The following is a 25015-nucleotide window of genomic DNA, read 5'->3' as shown; positions in this document are numbered from 1 at the left end:
GTCAGGAGTGTTTTTTTTGATATCTTGTTACCAATACCTGGATCCCCCAGTATGAGGTTCCAGTTATCACAAAATATCTTTCTTATGGCTGAGTGCTGACGGCTGTATGTGACGATCATGCGTGGACTGTTAACACCCCCCACCGGGGATGTTTCTGCCTCCCTATTCCTAGGAATCAGGGCAGATTCACGGGATATCTGTTGGGTCCTTTTCTGTGCGGACTCAACCAAAGATCTGGAGCGTGCCCATATTGGCCAGGCATCAGGTTACGACACTGTGTTAAGATTCACATCAGTGTCCGTGAAAAATTGTCCATGAACTGTACTGCCCCAGTGGGCAAAAAGTCAATCAGTTTACTCAATAGAGGTCACCCTACTCTTGGACTTAAATCACATGTATTGTAGTTCTTTTTGAACAGTTACATTGTTTCAATACTTTTGCAAGTCTAAATCAGTATTGTAATGAATGGTGGCTTCCAAGTGTTTCCAATCTAATTCCCGTTTTGGAAATGACAGAATTGTTTACACAAAACACTGTTTCCATTTTGCAGACATAGCCTAAATTTGCTTATTTTCTTTATGTCTATGATCACGTGATACAATTAAAAAAATAGTGTGTTACTTTAAATGAATGTTAGTACTGACAAGCTCTACCCGTGAGCAAGAGATCGGCTGATCTCGAAACGCGTTGGGTTTTTCTCTGCTGAATAAATTGACAGCATCGTACTACAATTGGGCTCCGACTCTGGTTCTTTCACGAATGAATTTGTGACCAGGAGTGTGGCTAAGAGTAAGGGGTTGGCGAACCCCGTCGTGAGCCTGCCGTTCAAGCGGCTTAAGCACGCCAAATTCGTGTGTGTTTATAGTTTAATAATTGCTTTTGCCCGCCTGGTTCGTGGCTGCACTGGATCGAGGAATCGCATTGGAGAAAGAAAGCGAGCTTGGAACCTTTACGTAAGCTCGCTAACAACTGACATTATCCGATAACCTGGCAGCAGATCGGAACTGGTTGAGAATTTTGAACTTTGAATGCACAGCGATTTCCCGCCCAGGATTGGGTAACAGTGTCAGCCAGTAACAGTGCAGACGGAATATACGGTGCAAACAACAACATACCAGCCGGTTTGTTGTGTCAATCAGTATGGCGGAATCGAGGAATAGCAGGAGAGCTGAAGCAGCAGCAAAACTTTTCACTACTACCGAATCGAGTGTGGGAGATGACACAAGACCACCGGGTAAACAAGTGAACGAACTGAAATCACTTTGGGATGCTCTCTGGAATAATCTCAAACGAGAGCAATCACGCTGTTGGGAGGCGGCTGCCCTAACCAAGTATCTTGAATGCAACAGGATACCGCGTGGATTAAGGATCTTTATCATACCTACATTTCAAAATCCCAACCCCGAGCTGATCAGCGAGTGGATGGAGAATAATCACGCCTGTTCAGTTAACATGTTGAAAATGCTCATAAAGAACGCTGAAAAAGAATGTGCCAAACTTAACACAGAAAATGAGGCACTGATCACGAAACTGAAAGAGAAATATACGGAAAGTGAATTTACCATGGAGATGGACAAGATGAACAAACGCCTTGATAAAATTGAGGATGAAATCAAAGAAAAAAAGCAGCGGAAATTTCACTGCGATGAAATCGATTACAGCAAGGGCCAAATCCTAACCTTTGCCAAGCGGTATGATGTAATCAGGGATGCCGCCAATAAACAAGGAACAACAAAAAGTCACACCATACCCGGAAAGAAGTCCAAGGTGCCGAACCAAGGCGCAACAACTTCGGGTGAATCGGTAACTCTGGATGAGGACAATGAATCAATCGAAAGTGACATCTCGGAACCATTGGAAACGATTCCAGTAAAAGATTTAATTTTAATAGAAGTAGCCCTGATGACCAAGGAACGCCAGACAGGCACCCCATCAAAAGGGCGTGGAAGAGGCGGCAGAGGAGGACGCGGAAGAGGCAACAAATCCTCCGAAGCGGTTTCAAGCCCAATAGGAGTGGTAACCAGAGGCAAAGCGGCGAAAAAATGAACTCCAAAACAGTGGTAAATCTTTCTACTCGTACTTTAACACCTGTACAAATTGAAGTACTTTCCAGAGGGCTTTCTTTCTGCCCCACTTCTAACTTTAATTTTACTAATGCTCGCATTGATCTTTTTTGTTTCACACGCAAACTTAAGCTGAAAAAGTGGTTTGCAAATAAACCCCGAATCAGGAAAGATGTAATGACTCAGAAACCCAGTGCACTAAGTGTGAATGACAAGGAACTTTTGCAATCTGTACAATTGTTAGCAGGTTGTGATTATGTGCATGATGACGCGGTGTTTAACTTAGTGGACACTGAGGAATCAATCTGTATGAGTAGCAGTAGTGGTTTCAAACCAAAATCAGTATTTGTTCCACAAATTGCTAATAGCTTTATAGAGAGCTTTGAACAGGGAATGATACAGGAAATGAGACGTATGGATAGAATGAAGCCTAAAATGAACTGGAACCTTAACAAAAAACAGTTTCTTGCCTTAAAAGAAATGGAGAACTGGGTTGATGTGGATATTAAGAACAGCGACAAAGGCGGGAATGTAGTGGTCTGGCCTATTGACATGTACCTGAAAGAAGGTTTAATGCAACTATCTGACGAACATAACTACATGAAAGCTAACAGAGAGGATTACAACATATCCAAGGGTGCTTATGGGGACAAATTACATGATTGGAAAGCTAGGGGTATACTTGAGGACGAAGAATTTAATTACCTCTATGTGAAGTATCCTAAAACACCTGCATTGTATTTGCTCCCTAAGTTGCACAAGAATCTGCAGACACCTCCAGGTAGACCTATCGTCTCATCGGTTGGTAGTCTGTATGAAAAAACTAGCAGATATATAGACCACTTCCTACAGCCCTTTGTAACAAGTCTGCCCTCGTATGTCAGGGACTCATCTGATTTTTTAAGCATTATCAAAGACATTGAGTGGAGTCCCGAGTACTGGCTGGTAAGCTTTGATGTGGCCAGCCTGTACACCAGCATTCCACAGGAATTGGGGGTGGAAGCATGTAAATTGTATCTCAGAAACAGATCGGTTTCTTTCTTATCACATACGAACATGCTGCTTGACATGATATGGGAATGCATGACTAATAACTACTTTATTTTCAACCAACTACTGTTCAAACAAATCCGGGGGGTGGCGATGAGTACTTGTTTTGCCCCCAGCCTAGCTTGTTTATATCTGGGCTGGTGGGAGGAACTAGTGGTGAATAAGATCTCCCACTATAGTACCCACGTCATCCTCTGGAGAAGGTATATTGACGATATTTTCTGTGTGTGGAATGGCACCCTTGACCAGATACACGAATTTGAAACCATTCTAAATAACAACTCTCTGAATCTGAAATTCACTAGTGTAATCAGTAAACAGGAATTGGAATTCTTGGATATCAAACTTGAGGTTCAGGATGGGAATTTAAGAAGTACTCTATTCCGCAAATCCACAGCGGGAAATAGCCTGCTTCACGCAGGGAGTAGTCACCCACCCAGCCTTATACGTAGTATCCCTATGGGCGAATTAATCAGGGCCAAAAGAAACTGTAGCTCGGCAGAGGGCTTCGCCAAAGAGAGCCATACTATGGTACAACGATTATGTGAGAGAGGATACAGTAATAACATTATACAGCAGGCCCTGACTAAGGTTAATGCCATGGACAGGAATGAATTGTTAGTCCCCAAACAAAATAAGGTTGATGAAAAGGTACGTTTCATCACTACCTATAACAGTCAATCCTGGAAGCTACGCAAATGCTTAACTAAATATTGGGACACATTGAGGCTTGACAATGATCTGAAAGATGCAATCCATGATATTCCTTCGCTGACATTCAGGAAGGCAAAGTCACTTAAGGACTCATTGAGTAACACGGTGATAAAAGAAAGTAAAAAAACTAATCCCATTCAAGGTTTTTTCCCGTGTCGCAGGTGTAAAGCCTGTAAATACAGCAACAATTGTAAATCAATACAGTTGTGTAAAGAAAAAAGTGCTCACAAGATTACCAAACACCTTTTTTTTTTTTTTTTTTTTAAATATATTTTTATTGCAGGAATTAGTACAACAATACAGTAACGACCAGCATCATATTATAGCCAACTCTTTCAAGATACAGCCCACCGACCCCCTTCCATAGTATTGCTATACAGCCAAGCGGCCCGTGTTCTAGGGGTTAGACGGTGAATGTAGCTGGGGTCAGTAGGGTGCTGGAGCTGGTCCGGATAACACACTGTCCGTCATCTGCTTTTCTAAACAAACCCCAACCCCCAAAAAAGAAACCCCCACCCCCCAACTACCAGACATTATGAAACTCCCCCCCCCCCCCCCCCACCATCAGCGCCAGGGAGTTTATCACTGTAGGATCCACTGTTTGACCCACGGGGAAGGTAATAGTGCTGTTAATGCTAGTGTTTAACGGGACTCAGGTCTAGGTGCTTCTTCGTTTTCGGAGTCGCTGGGGGTACAATAATCCCTGAGGGCCTGCACCAGCGTTTCCCATTCTAACGCGGCCTCCTGCGCCTTCTCATTGCTTTGCCTCCAAGCCAACTGATAACGCAGCGCGCTCTCACCCGCCGCCCATTTCAAAAGTTCACCGTGCCATCTGCTGCCCGTAGGACCAGCACGTGCCTTCCAATTCCTGGTCACCTCTCGCTTAGCCAGTAGGAGCCCCAGGTCTATAAATTTACTGGTGATTTTATTCCGGGGGGTATGGGGGAACCAGTGCAGTAGCCCTACCGCCGCATCGAACGATAAGTGCCTCCCCGTCACCTCTTCTAAAGTCGCCGTCACCTCCTGCCAGTAGGCCGTCAATCCGGGACAGGCCCATAGCATGTGTAGGAGGTCCGCCTCCTGAGCCGGGCACCTAGGGCATTCCGCCGAGGCTGTGGCAAAGTAACGCCTGATCTTAACCGGGGTCAGGTACGCCCTATGGAGAACATAGTAGTGGACCAGTTGGAAACGGGCACAACGCGTACCCTTCCATGCTCGCCTCACCAGCTGGGACCAGGTCGTCTCCGGGATCTCCCTACCGATGTCCTCTTCCCAGCGGGACTTCAGTGTGGTGAGAGGGACCAACCCCTCGGTAATCAGCCTGCTGTAAAGGCAGGTGACCGCCTTCACTGTTCCTGCCGACATCATTACATACTGGCACACCTGAGACAACTGAGGTTCCTCTAGTCCGTTTCGCCAATACGCCTGGATCACTCGCACAATGGCCGAGTGCAGCAGAAAGTCGCCCCGGGGGATCCCAAAGCGGTCAATGAGATCCTGAAAGGACAGGAGCACTCCGTCCTCATACAGGTCCCCGACGAGCTGTAAACCCGACTCCTCCCAGTCCGCCAGTCGCGACCAGTCTCCTCCATGGGGGAGGGCCGTCAGCATCCCCAATGGTATTTCAGGTGCATATGGGGTCCGCAGGTGACCTCTGTTATGAGCCCGATTCCAACAGAGTCGGATAGTCCGCTCCTCCATCGATAGGTCCCGAAGGACTAAATGCTGTCGCAACGCGATAAAGGAGAGGACGTGCCTGGCTATACCCGTCCCCCTACCGTCTTCCGGGCCTCTGAACTCCCTGGCTATCTCCTGGGTGTATGTCTGGAGCTGCGCCGCCAGATAGTACTTCTCAAAGTCCGGCACAGCGAGCCCCCCTTCGTCCTTCGGCCTCATCAGGGTATTGAGGGCCACCCGCCGCCGGCCCGTGCCCCAAAGGAACCCGATCACCATAGAACGCAAGCGGCGAAACGTAGCCGGTGGTACCCAGATCGGCAGAGTCCGAAAGTAATACAATAGTCGGGGGAGCGCCACCATTTTGAGCAGGGCAATGCGTCCTGCCACGGAGAGCGGCAGCGTGGCCCAAAAATCCATGCTGCCTCGGAGTGCTCGCATGCAACGGGCAATGTTTCCGTCTAGGAGGTCGGGCTGGTCGTGGTACACAAATACCCCAAGGTGTTTAAAGCAGTCGGGTTCCCATCTGATCTCTCTACTTAGCGCCGGATTGGGGACACCCCTACGCATCGGGAAGAGGCAGGTCTTAGACCAGTTCACTCGTAGGCCTGAGACTTCCCCAAACTCCGTTAGCGCTAATTCCGCTCCCCGTAATGCGTCGATCGGATCTTCCAGGAAGAGCAGCAGGTCGTCCGCATAGAGCGAAACGTAGTGCGGGCCCGCCGCTGTCCATAAGCCCGTATAGTGGGCTCCCGAGCGAAGATGCATCGCTAGTGGCTCCACCGCTAGTGCAAAAAGAAGCGGGGATAAGGAGCACCCTTGCCGCGTGCCACGCTCCACCGGATAACGCGATGAAATCAAGGGGCCCGATCTAACCCTGGCGGAAGCAGAAGCGTAAAGAACTGCTGTCCATTTAACAAATCCCTCCCCAAGGCCGAACCTCCGCAACACCACGTCCAAATAGTCCCACTCCAGGCTATCAAACGCCTTCTCCAGGTCCACCGACAAAACTACCGGGGACGGGGCATCCACAAACGGTTCCCCAAGCAAGCGAAACAACCGTCGGATGTTCATGGTCGTATTTCGCCGTGGGATGAAACCGGCTTGGTCCTCGTGTACTAGGGAACCCATGTGCCCCAACAGCCTCGAGGCCAAGATGCTGCTCAATATCTTATAGTCCACCGTCAACACTGAGAGGGGACGGTAGGACCCCGGGTCAGACGAGTCTCGGCCCGGCTTGAGGAGAGGAACCACCAACGCCTCACACATCGAGCCGGGGAGGCGACCCAGCCTCTTCGCCTCTCTGTAGACCACCAGTAAACGAGGGGCCAGAAGGTCAGCATAAGCTGCATAGAACTCCACCGGCAGGCCATCCAGGCCCGGGGTCTTGTTCCTCGCCATCCGTTTGATGGCCCCGCGGATCTCCCCCAAGCCTATGTCAGATCCCAGGGCGTCTGCCACTTCTTGTTCCACTGTACGGAGCTCCAGCGGGCGAAGATAGTCAACAAGCCGGTCCGGGTCGCGCGCGGAGCGACTGCGATATAAACATTCGTAATAATGCCGGAAGCAAGTAAGAATCTCCGGTTGGGTGCACACCTCGGTCCCATCCGCCCCACGCATCCTAGTCGTCGTTTGGGACTGGCGCGTAGGGTTGGCCAACCACGCCAGCAATGCGCTCGATCTGTCGCCCTCCGCTATAGATCGGACCGTGTAGGCCTTGTAATCGAAACAGCGGAGCCGCTCGACCTCCACCGCCACCCTCTCCCTCGCCTCTACCGTTCGTGTTTGCAATTCCGGGTGTCCGGGTCGGCTAATTTCGAGCTCGCGAAGCGTTCGGTCCGCTGCGTCTAAATCAGCCAGGATAACACGCCGCATGCCCACCCTCTTAGAGATACAATACCCCCTCACCACCACCTTGAAAGCGTCCCATTCGAACGCCCTAGTACTCGCGGAACCGCCGTTGGATGCAAAGTAATCCGTGATTTTCTCCCCTAGGTCTGCCTTGAAGACACTGTCCTCGAGGATCTCGGGGCGCATCTTCCAGGTGGGTACCGCTGGCGTCCCAGGGAACCAGCGAATGTCCAGCAGGAGGGGGTTATGGTCCGAAATGGTCCGCGATAAATACTCCGATCGGACCGCTGCCGAGACTAATTCGGACGAACCAAGAAAGCCATCGAGTCTGACATGCAGCTCATGAAGGCTCGAAAAGTACGAATAATCTCTAGACGCGGGGTGATGCGCCCTCCAGATGTCCGTCAAACCCCAGCGGGTCTGCCAATCTTGACGGCCCTTAGCCACCCGCCGGACCGGGGAGTCGGGGAGCGGGGGATGCGAGCGGTCCATGTCTACATCTACCACGGAGTTAAAGTCTCCCCCCAGCAGGAGGGGACCTGTGAAAAGGTGGGCCAACGAGCCCGATAACCCGGAAAGGAAGGCAGTCTGATCCATATTAGGGGCATACACACAACAAACATTCAAGTCCCTCCCTCCTAGCGTGCCTGATATGGCCACGAAGCGCCCCTCCGGGTCCAACACTGTCCTCGTGACTTGAAAGGGGACTCCTGCCCTGATCCATATTAGCGCCCCCCTGGCATAAGCAGAGTACGCCGTGGAGAAGACCTGCCCTCGCCACCTACGCTGAAGCGCCGCCCCTTCCGCCTTGTTCAGATGCGTTTCCTGCAGCAGCGCCATTTGCACTCCCCTACGCACTAAATAAGCGTGGACCTTGTGACGCCTAGACATAGTGTGAAGCCCCCTCACGTTCCAAGTAATACATTTCAAGTTAGCAACATCAGCCATTGTCCCAAAGCGTTCTTGCACAGTCCCCCCGTCCGGGTCCCCACAAAGAAAAAACATCATTCCTCCCAGCGCTGTCGGCGGCCATTTTCCCCAACCAGAACCAAACCCCCCAAAACCCAACAAACCCCCCACCCAACCACCCCAGAACAGGACCCAAACTGCACCATCTAGATCCCATCCAAACTTCTACGGAAAACAACCCCAAAAACCCCACTAGCCCTACGGTCGCCACCGTAGGAAGGCCTTATGGGCCAGGTGCGGGCTGAGCGGAGGCAGTGGGCCCTCGTCGCCCAGGCTACTAGGACTATCACAAGCCCCCCCGTATCAAAATCTTTCGGGGCAAGAGTAGAAGCCTCCCGACCCTCCCTCTCCCATTGTCAGCAATAAAGGACGGCAACCGCCACCCCCCTGCCGGGCCCCCACCCAAAACAAGGCAATCGATCCCATTACCCCTGTCCGTCCAGAAGGTCCTCCACCGACTTCGGTGTGATCACCGGTGTGTGGGTACTGTCTGCCACTGAGTCTTCCGAGTCCGATGGTGCCCCCCGAGCACCCGGGTTTTCCTCCTCCTCCTCGATGTCTTCGCCCTTTGCTCCCGACAGTTCCGACAGAACTTCCAACACTCCCCTCCGCTCAGATGACGTCTCCGCTGTCGAGGGTCCTCCTGTGCGGCCGCGGCGGTTCCTGTCCCTTTTTGATCGCCTCCTTTGTTCCGGCTCCTCCGCCCGATGGGTCGAGGCGTTATAACCATCCTTCCTTGTTCGGTACAGTTCGAGCCAGTCACAGGCCTCCTTCGGGGTGTCGAAGAACTGGGTTTTGTCGTCGACAATGACTCGGAGCCTCGCGGGAAATAGGAGTGAATATTGGATGCCTTCACTCCTGAGTTCACGCTTAACCGCCAGGAAGGAGAACCGCTTGCGCTGCGTCTCGTAGGTATAGTCAGGGAAGATATTCACCTGGCTGTTTGCAACCTGGAACGGGCCATTGTGTCTGGCGGCATTTAGGATCAGGACTCTGTCCCGGAAATGTAGCAACCGCGCCACCACCGGCCTCGGGGCTCGTCCCTGTTGCGGGGGTCGCGCTGGAACTCTGTGGGCCCGTTCTAGAGTGTAAAAGGAGGACAGGCCCTCCGGGACCACCGTGTCTCGGAGCCAGGTCTCCAGGTAGCGCACCATATCGCCTTCCTCAACCTTTTCCGGCAGGCCCACTACCCGAATGTTATTCCTCCTGTTTCGGCCTTCCGCATCCTCCGCCCTCCGTTCGAGGGTCTCGATTCGGGACATGGCATCTTTTATCGTCGCGGCCAGGGTTCTCTGCGCCGGTTCCATAGTTCTCACCGTGCTCTCCACCTCCTTGACCCGGTCCGAGAGCTTACCATGGTCTGCCCTAAGGAGGCCCAGGCCAGTCGCCACCTGGGCAATGTCCTGTTGTAGGGCCGACCGAGTTGCCTCTATGGCCTCCAGTACACGGTCGAATTGTTGCTGGAGTAGTGCGCCACCAGGTCTTTTAGGATCTCCATGTTCTTCCTTGTCCTGGGCCTCAGAGTCCGAGGTGGCCTGGCTGGATCCCTTGGCTCCTCTAGGTTTCCCCATGCTGCCAGGGGCTCTCCGCAAAGGTCCCGGAGTAGTCGCCTCCGTGTGCAGGTGACCAGCACGTTTTTCCCGGGATTCCGCTCTCCAGTCCGGAATGGGCGATCTCCTTCTCCAGAGCCTGTGGAGACTCCGCCGCTTCGGCTCACGCCACCGCCACGGCGTCCGAGGGCACCGATAAGGGGGCGGAGATACCCGTCTCCGGGTCGGGTAGGCCCGTTCACCTACTATAGCTCTGGGGCACGGGCCACCAACTCCCCCGGTTTCCCTGTGGCGCCCGAGCGTCGCGCCATCCATGTAGTTGGGGCGGCCAGGAACTCGCAGCCAGTTGCGGAGTCGCGGTGTCGACCACTACCTAGAGCTGAGTGCACCCGTGCCCGGTGCCCTCTAGCGCGTGGGCACCCGCCCGGACGTCCAATCGAGTATAGTCCGGCTGTAGAGGGTCCGAACCAGCCAATGTCTAATGTTTAAAACAACTGAGGCTGGTGAAGCCGGGTGCCGGGCGACACCCGCGAGACCTCCTCAACTCCGTAGGTCCGATCAAGGGGACAAAGGGGTCCGGGCGCCATATTGGGTCGCACTCCGCCACTCCGCAAACTTCGGCATATCTTCAAAGCCACCTCCGTCCAAACTCCACCAGGGCCCTCGGGAGGGTGTCGTCGCCTCGCTCAACCGAATGCGGGGTCTGGGGTGCCCCTCAGCCTCCGATATTCAGGATAAATCCGGGCTCAGTCCCGGAGCCGAGCTCTCAGGCGACCATCGCCATCGGCGCCCAAGCCACGCCTCAAGATTACCAAACACCTTACCTGTACAACTGAATATGTTGTGTATGCCCTTGAGTGCCCATGCAACAAATTTTATATCGGATGCACAACAAAACAGGCAAAACTCAGGATTTTAGAACACCAGAGAGCAATTAGAAATGAGAACCAACAGTATCCTGTAGCCAGGCATTTTGCTGATGTACATAACAGAAATCCCAATGTAATGAAATTTTGTGTTCTGGACAGCATTGAGAGCAATGAGAGGGGAGGTAACAGGTGGCTGGATTTAAGGAAACTTGAATCTAAATACATTATAAGGTATAACACTCTGCAACCTACAGGACACAATCTGGGGGAAGAGTTAGCCATTCATCTCCAAACGTGATATACAGTTCTAATTTGATGTGAAATATGCTGCTGCTTCTTTTGTAACTAAATTCAGAAATTTTATTGGTTTTAACTACGCACTGATCCACATTGCAAATATTGTTACATACATGTATTTTCTTTCCTTTACAGGGACATGGATTAACCAATTGCCCACTTGGGCAACACTAGAGGTCACCCTATTGAGTAAACTGATTGACTTTTCGCCCACTGGGGCAGTACAGTTCATGGACAATTTTTCACGGACACTGATGTGAATCTTAACACAGTGTCATTACCCGATGCCTGGCCAATATGGGCACGCTCCACTCTTGGACTTAAATCACATGTATTGTAGTTCTTTTTGAACAGTTACATTGTTTCAATACTTTTGCAAGTCTAAATCAGTATTGTAATGAATGGTGGCTTCCAAGTGTTTCCAATCTAATTCCCGTTTTGGAAATGACAGAATTGTTTACACAAAACACTGTTTCCATTTTGCAGACATAGCCTAAATTTGCTTATTTTCTTTATGTCTATGATCACGTGATACAATTAAAAAAATAGTGTGTTGCTTTAAATGAATGTTAGTACTGACAAGCTCTACCCGTGAGCAAGAGATCGGCTGATCTCGAAACGCGTTGGGTTTTTCTCTGCTGAATAAATTGACAGCATCGTACTACAATTGGGCTCCGACTCTGGTTCTTTCACGAATGAATTTGTGACCAGGAGTGTGGCTAAAAAAAAATATATATATATATATATATATATATATATATATAGCGCTTGAATTCAGTCCTGATCAATTAATCAGACCTGTCTCTTTGGACAAAGTCTGTGCACCTTTTGCTTGTACCAGGCGTTTTTTGACTTTCAACCCGGTTGCCCCATCCACTTTTGCAATGGCATTGGCTTGTTTCAGATGTCTGCCCAATATATATATATATTGGGCAGACATCTGAAACAAGCCAATGCCATTGCAAAAGTGGATGGGGCAACCGGGTTGAAAGTCAAAAAACGCCTGGTACAAGCAAAAGGTGCACAGACTTTGTCCAAAGAGACAGGTCTGATTAATTGATCAGGACTGAATTCAAGCGCTGAGAGCTCTAAAGCTCTAAAGAAGATTTGTTTGAGCCACCGCATGAGCTACAGTCGCAGCAAGGGGGTAGGGGCGATGGTCCTAATGACGGGGAAAAAAAGGCCAGTACAGCGAGCTGAGTGAGACCACGCCTGGAACCATTAAGGCACAATTAAAAATGTCCAAAGATTTTCCCTTATTTGCTAAGAAGAGCACCCAGTCATTAGCCACCCAAGACTTAGTACATCTAAGTACAGCCTAGCCAGTATACTCAGGGGAAGAGTCAGCAGGAACTCCTTCTGAGAAGTTAAATATTTCTCAACCTTCCCAGGTCCCATTAATGTCTCTGGTACCTTTAATATCCTCCTATCCCGAGGGGGAAAAACTGCTGAACCCTCCAGGCAAGTCCATCAGCCTCATTTGTTCAGCATTCACCCCCTAGCAGGTCTCCATTGCAGATACCATCTCGAAGCAGCTTCAAAAGAGTCTGCAGAAAATACCGTAAATTTCTTATGCAATAATGGAGAGGGGCCCTGAATCGTTGGGTGAACCTGTTAAAGCGGGGATTCAAAATCCACAAGAAGAATTGCAACTTTCATACACCGGGGGTGACATGCAACAGGTGGAAATTAAGACTTTGCTTAATGTAATTACATCAAATAAAATGAAGCGTCAACTAAAACCTAAAACCGCAAACTTAATTAATAGCCTAACAAAAGATTTCTCACTAGCTGGAGATTAGCTTATCCTACTCTCTCGCAATATACCTGCTATTCTGGTAGATTTAGATCCGCCTCACGTTTGAATTATTTTTTAGTGGATAAATTAGTTGTTAGGGGTCCGGCGGAAATTGTCGCCAACTCGTTTTCAGACCACTCACTAGTTTCTTTTACACTATTATTAAATGAAAGTGTGAAAAATAGACCCAGATGACAATTTGATAAATCCCTTCTACAAGATATGATCTGGTTAACAGAAACCAGATGATTTATCAAGGAGTTTTTCTACACAATGTAAATACGGCCCCTTTATTTACAGTATGGGAGGCCTTTAAAGCCATATTTAGTGGCCAGGTTACTTCTTATAAGGCAAGAATTAATAACCTACGGAGACATAAGATTGCCACACTTCAAACTACGGTGGAGGAGGCTAGATGAAAGATATCTCTTGCAGATTCCCCAGCGCCCATAATAAAGGCACAACAGCAAGAGCTAGCTAGGGCAATGGAGAATCTGAAAGATTTTTTCTTAACAGAGGAAATTACAGGAAGTAAGGCTTACCAACAAAAACTTTATTAGGAGAGTCAGCAGATTGGCAGATTCCTGGCCTGCTCCATGAAATCACAAAAAGCTGCACAATTAATCTCACAAATAAGAAATCAAGCAACAGGTCTCCTAGTAGATGATAAGCAGGGTATCGGTGAGGTGTTTAGTTCCCATTTTAATAATATCTATGGAGAAACGCAGAGGGTGGATGAGGCAGATCTTGAGAGATATTTTCAGTCATTGGAGCTACCTTTGCTATTGCAGCAGCTCTCAGAGGCATTGAGCTCTCAAATAGGAATCTCTTTTTGGGAAGATTGTTTAATGAATTCAAGGATGGCATAGATACTCCCAAAGGTTTTAAGGAATCAGTAGTAATAGTTTTTCTTAAAAAGGATAAGGATCCTGCCGATCCAAGCTCTAATCGTCCTATCAGTCTGTTAAATACAGATTATACATTTCTTATGAAAATCTGGGCAAAAAGGATAGCTCCCTGTGCACAACAGGTGGTTCATAACAATCACAACGGTTTTATTCCTGGACACTTAATGGCATCGAATACGTATTTTTTAATGCAAGCCAGCGATTACTTTTCTATTAATCAGACTGATGCGGTGATTATGACGATGGATGCTGAAAAAGCTTTTGATTTGGTATACTGGAGTGCATTATTTTTTATTTTACGGAAGTTTGGTTTTCCACAACAACTTATACAGATGTTAACAAATGTATAGAGGGGCAGAAGCTACAATCATGATTAATGGTTTAGTAAATAGTAAGGTTACTATCAAACGAGGCACCCGCCAGGGGTGCCCGTTGTCTCCTCTCCTATTTTCATTGTTTATCGTCCCTCCTATTGATGGTATGGCAAAAATTAAGCTTTATGCAGACAATATCATTTTATATCTGATGGCAGGGGCAGATAACCTACAGAATGTGTTGGATGAAATTCAAAACTTTACGCAAATCGGAGGATACAAAGTTAACCATGCAAAAACCGAAATTTTAGCATTTAATACAACTCCTTTGGATTTCCCACCTGCTATCCATCTAAAACCTCCGCACCCAATTAGATATCTGGGGATACATGTCACTAATGATTTTTGGCAATTATTTTCTATGAATTATACTAGATTGCTCACGAAAGTCAAAAAGTTATTCGATAACTGGTCTCTGCTCCAACTGTCCTTAGTTGGGGGGTCTCAATGGTTAAAATGACGGTCCTTCCACTGTTTTTGTTTCTATTTATTAATCTGCCCTTGAAAATCCTGAATTATTATTTTAAGGAGTTGGATCGATTATTAAGGAAGTTCGTTTGGAATAATAAACAACCTAGGGTTAAGTTATCTTATTGCAACTTGATGTAACTTCAGGAGGAATGGCACTCCCACATTTTTTAACGTATCATCAGGCTGCTTTACTTAATCTGTTTTCTCAATTGGGTAAGGAGAATTCTATTTTTGATTTTAAAAAATTTATACGTATGTTGAATGAAAGCGCCATTGGACTCCCCGTGTTTCTACGTTTGGCGAAACTTCCCCAAAACACGCAACATAAGGTTATCGTCACACTGGCTGCTAGAATACAGTTATTTTTTAAATCACGAGATGTCCCTTTATTTCATGCTTGCACCCCTATACAGGATGGGGCAGTAGGAGGTCTTAAACTCTCCAGAGGGCTTTTTCAGGACTGGCAAGAACTGGGTTATCTTCAGCCCCTGGGATTTCTATAACCTTGATTCCTTAATTCACAGAATACTGCGCTGGCCCTGAGCTTTGTACAAATATCCAACTTCCTTAAAATTAACTACACAATGCTAGATGAGACTGTAAGGCCAATTGTCAAGCAGATAGTAAATAAAATGGTAGGTGTTGGCTGTTAGTATCAGCTACATCATCAAAAAGCCAACTCGGAAGAGGTCCTGACAAAAGAGCTCCAAAAAATTCATTCAGAGACAAACAGCTTAGTGATCTAGCGAATAAAGGTCTCAGAGGCGCCAATTTTAAAAGAAATAATTTTTTTTTTATCTAGATGTTTACTATATTTTACACCCCTGAAATTGTCTAAAATGTTTCTAACCTGCCTGAATAAATGCTTTTGCTGTAACAGAGAGGGTGAAGGGGGCTGGGTACGTATATATATATTTTTTTTTTTGGGGGGAATATTTTTATTATTGCAGGAAGAGAAAATCAACAAAGTTCACATGTAATGTATATATCTCAAAAATAAATTACAGTACAAAATGGAAAAGCAATTTGACGACAAAGAGCATGAAAAGCAGAGGTCCGACAAGTACATATCTTGACAAAAAAAATAGAGAAAAATATAGTCTTAAAAATAATATACATATATTTGAACTGGCTTCATTCTCTTCTGATTCAGATATATCATAGTTCAAAGACGTTTAACCAAATTTTTTCTTTCTTTTGCAAAGCCTTAAGACCTCTATGTCTTGCTAGCGAAAGTTCCATAGTATTTATTTCGTTTATCAAAAGCCACCAATCAAAGACATCTGGAACATCTTTTGATATCCATGATCTTTCTTTTGCAAAGCCTTAAGACCTCTATGTCTTGCTAGCGAAAGTTCCATAGTATTTATTTCGTTTATCAAAAGCCACCAATCAAAGACATCTGGAACATCTTTTGATATCCATGATCTTGCTATAACTAGCCTAGCACATGCATAGATGATAGTTATTAAGTCTTTGTGAGGACAGTTAATTTCCTGGATATCTAGTAAAACCAGTTGTGCTGTCAATGGCGGGCTGACAATTTGTTTGGTATTTAACACATCAGTCAGCCCTTTCCAAAATGGTGAGAGCGCCGGGCACGGAAAGAGCATATGCTCTATACCTGCAGCATCTAAATCACATTTCGGACACTTTGTTTTCTTGTTTGACTGAGTACCCTGTGACCAACTAGCTATTCTTTGTGGGGTGTAATACAGTTGTGTGAGGGTTCTATACAACTGTAGCCTCAAGCTGGAAGACTGGACAATCAGGTTTTATGGCGTGGAGAATATGAGATCTGTTTTGAGTTGATGTTCATACCCAGTCTGGAAGACCATTTAGCCGCTATTTTCGTGCTGTCTTCAAGTTTACCTTGTATTAGGTATTCATAACCCAGACTTATTAATGATTTTACTTTATTCGAGTATAAGCATATTAGTATGTCTGACTCTGCTACTTCCATAATTTTCATCTTAAAGAGCAGGTAATCCCTTATTTGAATGTATTTGAACTACATATTGTCCCTTAAATTAAATAAAGTTTTAAGTGCGTCAAAATCCATAAAGCCATTCTGACCGTATAAATCCCCCAGTGTGTTAATACCATGTCTCTCCCAGAGGATACCTGCTCCGTCAGAGAAAATATCAGGTAATCCTGGATTGCCCCATATTCTAAGCTCGGCATTATGGAAGGAGATTTTTCCAATAGTCAGAATTTGGTCCCACATTTTTTTTGATGTGCCTAGCTGACTTGAATTTCACTTGTTTAAAGTAGTTAGGGTCGTGTAAGCGGTGTAAGAATTGATTACAATCAGATTCCAACATGAACTGGTGGTAGAATAACGAACTCTCATTTTTCATCAGGCTTCGTATGCGGTGAAAGAAAGTGGCTAAAAAAAAGAACCTAAAGTCAGGAAATGCTAGTCCCTCCTTTTCTATTGGGAGTTCTTAGAGTTTCAATGCCCTAAGCGCTGTTTTATAACCCCATAGGAATCTGCTGCAGATACCCTCTAGTTTTTTGAAGAAGGATTTGCTGGGTTGAAGAGGGATAGATCTGAATAGATATATTACCTTCGGCAAAATCTTCATTTTCACTAAGTTTATACGTCCCACTAAGCTAAGCGGGATCTTGTGCCATTTTTTAAGAGTCATTTCTGTTTCCTTTAGAAAAGAATCATAATTCAACGTTATGATTTTATCGATGCTTGACGCTAGTTTAATATCTAGGTATGTCGCACTTTGACATATGCCAGGGATCGGTTCCGAAGGTTTATAATTGGCAATAACCTGCGTCTTTCCTACATTAAGTTTATACCCTGAGACATTGCCAAAGTGTGCAGCCTCTTTTATTATTTCAGGTGTAGCTTTAACTAGATCTGTAGTAAATACGGCGATATCGTCTGCAAAAGCCGTTGTTTTTAAGCTCTCCCCGCCGTGCTGTATTGTAAGAATATTTACTTGGGTGAAAAGTGCGTTTAAGAATGGCTCCAAAGATAGAGCAAAGAGCAGAGGGGATAGAGGGCAACCTTGCCTTGTTCCCCTCCCTATCAAAAAGCTCGCTGATTCTCTTCCCCCATAACTGACTTTGGCCTGCGGGTTATCATAAAATGAGCATACCCACTCTAAGTATTGGCCCTGGATACCTGCTTTCTTTAGTACCTCCCACAAGTACTCCCACCCCACTCGATCAGATGCTTTCTCTGCATCTAACATGACCATTCCGAGTGGGGTGAGAGTTGTTGAGGCAACGTCGAAAGCTGTAATCACAGTGTTCACATGGGCCGTAGTGCCTCTCCCCATCACATACCCATGTTGTTGAGTGTTGACCAAAGTCGGCATGATGGGGTCTAAGCGATTTGATAGTATCTTAGAAAAGATTTTTACATCTGCGTTAAGCAGGGAAATAGGCCGGTAGGAGCCACAATCTTCCGGAGGTTTTTTTTTTTTAAGAAAGAAAATTATTTTGGCTATTTTCCACGATGTAGGAGCCTTTCCCGACTTGTCTATGGAGTCAATAACAGATTCTAAAAGAGGTAATAATTCCTGTGCACAAGTCTTGTATAATTCCATAGGCAAACAATCCTCTCCGGCGGCTTTCCCCGGTGGGAAGGCTGAAATGGCTGCATTTATTTCAGCTTGTGTTATTTTTGAGCTAAATTGTTGGACCGTTTCTATATCGATGTCTTTGTATGGGCATAAATTTATCTAGATATTGAGTGATTACAGCTCTAGTGGGAATATTATCTGGAGTATATAGATTTTGATAGTAATTGACAAACTGACAGAGAATCTGTTCTGGGTGATCGTATTTATGCGAGTCAGACCCTTTGATTGTTTTAATCTTTGTTCTCGCCTTCTTGTCCACGACCTTATATGCCAGCACTTTTCCAATTCTATCTCCTCCTTCATATTGAGCTAATTTGTACTTATGTATTTTGGCACAGTATCTATCTCTTAGTATCTTTTTGAGAGAAGATTGTAATTTTAGAAGTTCTATTCTAGCTCCTCAATGTTTGCATTTACTTGTTTGGTTGCGTCTGCTAGTTTCTGTTCCATTTGTAATATATTAGAAGTGGTTCTCTTAGTAGCTCTGCGATTTTCAGCATTAGTTCTAAAAATGTGTTGTTGAGCGAACCCCCTTATACTGCATTTACATGCGTCCCAAACTACATTAATAGTAGCTGAGTTAATGTTCAATTCAATAAATTCTTTAATATGTTTTTTTAAAGAAGTCAAGAAACCCAGATCAGTGAGTAGGTATCTAGGGAATGTGAATTGTCGTGCATCCGGCCTCGAATCACCATTCTTTTTTTTTTTTGAGAACCTTTATTATTACTTCAAGCAATTACAAGTATGGGCCTACAACCACCCCGGCCGGCCGCTAGTCAAAGCAGACATACAGCAGAGCAATGTGAAAAGTTGTAACAGTTCGAAAACCGGGGTCCTACAAATGTCCAGGACATGACTTGCATTCGAGCATACAGGGCTGAATTCAGGATTATGAAGGTTCATTTTACAATAAGGAAAAACTAAAAATAAGTGCCATACGGTCATACATGGTCCTACAATAACGAGCATAAATCAGGATATCCGCAAATAGTACAAATACAAATGAAGTATTGGGGTAAGGTACGCAAGTCAGGATAAGTGTAGGCACAAACCTGTTCCGTAGCAAAACTGAACCCCACCCCTCAAAAACGAAACATATTGTAGGAGACATGAAGAACGACGACACTAAAAAGGGAAAAAAGACTAAAGGGCCATAGAAACAAATAACGGACAATTTGAAAAACCCCTTCCCCCTACCCCCCACCCTGCACCCCTGCAGAAGGCCACGGCCTAACCCCCAGCAACCTGCTTGTCGCCCTAATGGAGACCCGAAATATAGGAAAAGAGGAGAAAGAAGAAGAGAAGAAAAAAGTGGAGGAGGGCCCTCGATCTTGCCACCCGGCCCTGCCCTTCACCCCTGCGCCCAGGAGACATCCTAAAAGCAAGATCAGAATATCCATGGAGAACATCAATCACCGACCACACCAACAATATAATCCCGGCCAAATGTCCCCCAAGCACCGACAGCCAACAATAAGTCCACTAGACTCTGGACGGTATCATCCCTGGCCTTGTCTATCAATGGAACAAACATACGTCCTCTTATCAATCGGTATACAGAGCGGCGTGGAGGGTCCAAGTGATCCGGGTGGGCCAGGCCGAGTTATCGCTTCATAGGACTTCAGCAACCCAAACCCATCCGAACATGCATGGCGGGAATCCGTTTGTGTCGACATTGACCCCGAAAACATTCCCAAGTCCGAACACAGTCTCACCATCCAAGGAGGGAGAGTCACACAATCTGGCAAGCGCCGAGACGTCGCCGGGGCAGCCCAAGAAATGGATCTGCGTTTTCTCCCCAGCCGCCAATTAGACATGTGCCCCGAGGAAACACTCGCATGTACAACAGAGCTGTCCAGGGCGATCACGGGAGCCGGGTCTTTCAGCGGCTCCAGGAACCTAGGCGTAGCTGGAGCACTCGTCATGGACATAGAGGCGGGCACGTTGGCACTCCGGTGAGATCGAACTGTGCCTGTGTGGAACGGCGGGACAACAATGGCGGCCATCCTTCTTCCCAAGTCCAGGGCATTACAGATCAGGGTCTCGTGCAGGGTCGTTAGAGCAGCCAATATATCTTTGGACGTGGGCTCCTTCTCGCGCCGCCAGTCCCCTGATCTCATCCGCAAGGCAACTGTTCGACCTGGATGTGGTCCGCAGGGGAGGGCGCCGGCCGCCATCTTAGCCTATCCGGCTTCGTCCTTCTTCACCTCACCTCAGGGACCGGGCCCCAAACCAGGGCGGTACAGGATTCCCAGCCGGGACTCAAAAATACAAGGCAGGCTCCCCGGAGAAGAGTCACCAAAGGGCTAAACAAAATCTCTGCCGCTCCCAGGGTGCCGCCCGTCGATTCCGGGGGTAATCCTTGATTATGCCCGGACACAGAACTGGGAAGGGGGGCCAGATATCGTGCACTCCCCTCAACCCAGCTTTGCCACGCAGCCCCACGAGGCACTCCGCTAGGTGGATTGGGCCGTCACTGTCGCCATCGGCCCATCAATTCACCGGCGCCCTCCGGCCGACTCCTCACCTCCACCAGTGGCCGCTGTTGTCGCATTCGCGGCCGGCTGCTCCTCTCAATCGTCACCCCGGTCCCAGCACCGCGAGGACCTCAGAACAGTCGGGGACATTTCTCCGGGTCTGCTGCACGTAGAAGCCTCGCCTCAGGAGCAGACGGTAAGTGAAAGTTCTCCTTCGCCTACTTAAATATGCCGTTACGGCTCAGGATAATTGCCAGGATGTATGCGCGGGGTGAGAGGGCTCACGGAGCCGAGCGTCTAGGCGGCCATCTCGGTCGCTGGCGTGGCTCCTCCCCCCTCGAATCACCATTCTTGAACTCTAATAGTATCGGATGTAATCCTCGGACACAGTTCAATCTTACAGTTACCCACTATTTGGTCAGTCGCCCAAACCATATCAATTCTTGAGCAGGATCTGCGGGGCGCTGAGTAATATGTATGCCCCACAAGATTAGGATGTTTAGAGCGCCATACATCTTTTAGATTAAGCAATCTACCCAATTCCAGAATTGCAGACCTGACCTTACGCATCCTATGAGGGGAGCCCTGTCCTGTAGAGTCAATTTTGTAGTCAATTACACAATTAAAGTCTCCCATCACCAGCACTTCGCCCTCCCACTCTAACAACTCAATACTTAGTTGCTCAAACAGCTTGGGGTCATCTATGTTGGGGCCGTATACCAGACATAAAACAAATTTCTTATGTTCCAATTGAACTTGGGGTATCGCCCACCTCCCCCGTGCGTCTGATGCAGTTTTTAAAATTTCCATCCCCAATCCTTTCTGTTTTAATATGGCCACTCCCCGGATAGAGGCCCCCAAAGTTGAGCAGACCACAAGCTCATACCCCATTTGGGAAAGCAACTTCCTATCTTGGTAGCTAATATGAGTTTCTGAGAGAAGCGCAAATTGTGGTTTATACATGCCTATCTCCTCCTGTACCAATCTTCTCTTTTGCTTACTGTTGAGCCCAGCAACATTCCAAATTAATAATCTTGTCTTAAACATTGCTTACATTTGTGTTTTTTAACTTTCCTCTGCATATTGTCTCTAAAAAAAACGTTTCATTACTTTGTCCGCACCATAGTTCTTCCTTGCAATACATTTTTTCCCCTTTCCCCCCCCCCCCCCAACCCCTACACTTCCCAACGCTCCTACCCTTGAGTCCCTTAGGGGGGAGCACTCCTCTATCCCCTGCTGCCGCTGGTGTGGCAGCCTAGTGAAGTGGCAGTCGCAGAGGCAGATCCTACCCGCTAGTCAGTAATACTATTCAATTCATCCGTAAGAAAAAGGAAAAAAAGAGAAAATAGTATGAGAGTTTTATATATATGAAGCAGTGAAAAGCAAACATAGATTCATCCCATCCTTTTATCCGCCATTGTGCTTTTATATAATTCAACTAGTAAGATTTAGAGGAGCTCCTTATAATCAGAAATATGATCGCCCATCATTAGTGTCAGTTTCATTTCTGTCTTTCAAGTGTAAATTTTTCTAAAGCCGAAACCGCCTCCTCTTGGTAAGTAAAAAGAAAGACCGCCCATTTCGAATCACCTTGAGACGGGCAGGCTCTTGTAAATAAACTGTGCAGTCGATAGCTTTAAAGGAGTCTAGCAACTTTCGAAGCTCCCACCGTCTATCCATTGTTCCCTTACTTAAATCTGACCGTACAAAAAAAGTTAAATTATCAATAGTAACCGGACTGCTGGATTTAGCTTTAAGGGATACTGCTTGTCTTAACAAAAAGTTGACAAAATATATCAGAATTGGTCTAGGGAATCTGCTGTTTTTGTTCTTTCGAAAAAGAGGAAGTCTGTGTACTCGTTGTAGTTGGGAGTCCCAGTCCCAATCTGATAAGTCGCTAAATGATTTTTTAAATAAGTTCACGACGTATGACCTGACATCCGCTCCCTCTGCCCCCTCGGGAATCCCAAACAGCCTGAGATTATGTCTGCGTGCCCTGTTTTCCATGTCCTCGACCTTTGCTTCAAGTTTAGATATTCGTGTAGTGTGTAATTTGGTTAGCTCGTCAGAGCGAGTTGCTACTTCCTCGACTACCACAACTCGCTGTTTTAGATCTTCCAGCTCTTGAGTGACCCCTCCAAGCTTTTCGCACACTTCACTCATGAAAGCCTGAAGTTTTGTGTTGTCCTCTCTTAGCTGCAAGAAGTGTTGCTGGCCTTCTTGTCTTTGTGCTGTAAGGGTCTACATGATCAGATCCATGAAAGCAGCATCTGGATGGTCTTCAGTTGTTGATGCCCTCAAAGTCGTTTTATCTTGTGCTAGACTAGCAGATTCAGAGCTGTCCGACCTTATTATAGGCACGTTATCTAAAGAAGGGCTGTGGCTTGCATTGGTTGTTTCTTTATCAGATCTGACCATTTCCAATAAGTAATTCTCTGTATCATTCTCTGTGCCGGTTCTCACTACCGTAGGTTTTGAAATTAGATCTAATGTGATTATCTGTGAGCTGTTTGATCTTTGATCACAAGTTAAGTCAACTGAAGGATTTAGAACGGGAGTAGTAGAGTTTATGTCTGTTGCTGTATCCAGATCGCTAGATGCTATATTAGTTGGCGATGTGATTGCGTCTGCGCTTCTTGGTGTTGATGAGCCAGGGGTCTCCAATCGCGGTGTCGTTTTTTTCCCCCCTTTTAGATGCAGATTTTCTTCGAGGCCTGCTCCAGATAGCCTCATTGCCATGTTCTTTACCCCCGCCCCCCCCTTAGCTTGTATCCATTTTCTGAGCGGGCTATCATCAACATTAACCTTGGCTTTTGGCGCCATTTTAGATGTAGAAGAGGACGTGATTTACTAAGAGCTTTTTTCAGCTTACTCCTAACTTTAATTTTTGTTTTCCTTGAGACCGATGTTTAAATAGTGTTAGATCTGTTGTGCGAAATTTCTATCTCACTGTCGACACCTTCAGACACCTCTTCATAGTCTAGGTTTGATCCCTCATCATTTACTTCAGCTTCGTCTGTCGGTATGCTCTCTGCCGCGCTGGTTATTTTAAGGTCTGTTATCAGCTGAGTTGTTAGTGTTGTATCAGCAGGGCCTAACATATTACTAGAGTCAGGAGTATCTAAAGTTGTAACATTTAAACTTTCCAATTGATTTGCACTCCCAACCGCTTTCTCACAGTCTGGCATTATCTTGGTTCCATCCCTGCTTGTAGTATTATTTGTTGAGGTAAGATCCCCCTCTGATTGCACCTCGCCTTCTACCGTATCATCTAGTGCGGCCTGTCCAGTATTGTCTATATTTGAATTAAATATCAAATTTTGTTCAATTGAAATGATATTCGGATTTTCCTCTTCGCTAGCGAATGTCTCGGTATTTCTACCTGCCCCCATAACAGACACATCCGGGCTGTTTGATTGATTCAAGACCAAGGTTGTATTTACTTTAGCCCCATTTGCGACTCCCACTGACGCTTTTACTTTTGTGCTCTTTGCATTTTCGCCCGATTTTAAATTGCCCTTGGAAGCTGTAACGGTAACAGTACCTGACGTATCCTGCCCGCCGGTTTTGCCGGTCCGTGTAGAGCGGGTATTCAGCTTCGGAGCCATACCGGTATCAGTCTTCCGTGTAGCTCCCAGGAACTGCGTTCGGTTCTCAGCTGTTACTGCATTCAGCTGCACCATGAGAGATCCTAGACCCGCCCAACTGAACAAGCGAGCTTGAGGCTTGGGTTTTTATATTCTCTGTTGTTGTTCATCACTTCACGAAGTTATGGTTTTTAATGTGGGTGTTCTCATGGCAGATTTGATCATTATCTGAGTACCATCACTGGGATTGATTTGCTTTTCCGGCTTGAGAACGTTTCCACCACTACACATATGGTGAAGTGTTTATGATTGTATTTGTGATTTTTATGCATTATCAATGATCTGTTGTTTTTAACAGCCCTGATGAAGCCCGCTGGGGTGAAATGCGTTGGCTGTGCGGATCAAGAATAAAGAAGATTTATCTAGGAAGACAAGTTTCCTTAATAATCTGTTTGATTTGTGCGCATACTGTATGGTATTTATTATGTGCCTCTTTGAGCGATTATATTTAATAAAATGACTAGGACGTGTAGACTTGAAGAGGCCCAAGCCAAACATATAGGAGCTGTGGTGAGATTTAGGGGTATTTGGCAACCTTTTTTTCCGTATGGGTTCATAGATGAAACCTAATGATCATGAACTAGTTAAAAATAAGTTATATATGCACGGGGCACTTTGTAGAAGTAATTGTATTCCTATATTCGTCAGGCACGAAACAAAATGACTTGCACTTGGCACTTTGCACTTTATTTATT

The 25015-nt window shown here is 46.5% G+C and overlaps 2 protein-coding genes across 2 annotated transcripts in view; one reads left to right on the top strand and one right to left on the bottom strand.

Moving 5' to 3' along the window:
* The window catches only part of LOC147709124 (uncharacterized), a 3078084-nt gene that overhangs the window by 2250648 nt on the left and 802421 nt on the right, over positions 1-25015 (bottom strand). The gene's annotated exons all lie outside the window — the stretch shown is intronic.
* LOC147709125 (uncharacterized) lies at positions 1141-2046 on the top strand. The gene has a single exon (XM_086925158.1). It carries the CDS (start codon positions 1141-1143, stop codon positions 2044-2046), a length of 906 nt encoding a protein of 301 aa, XP_086781284.1.

Source organism: Lissotriton vulgaris, chromosome 6 (genome assembly GCF_964263255.1).
Source record: "Lissotriton vulgaris chromosome 6, aLisVul1.2, whole genome shotgun sequence".
NCBI classification, from domain to species: domain Eukaryota; kingdom Metazoa; phylum Chordata; class Amphibia; order Caudata; family Salamandridae; genus Lissotriton; species Lissotriton vulgaris.
This window is presented reverse-complemented; position numbering and strand designations above follow the sequence as displayed.

Coding starts and splice junctions, on each gene's coding strand:
- LOC147709125 (XM_086925158.1), top strand. CDS start 1,141: ATGGCGGAATCGAGGAATAGCAGGAGAGCTGAAGCAGCAGCAAAACTT.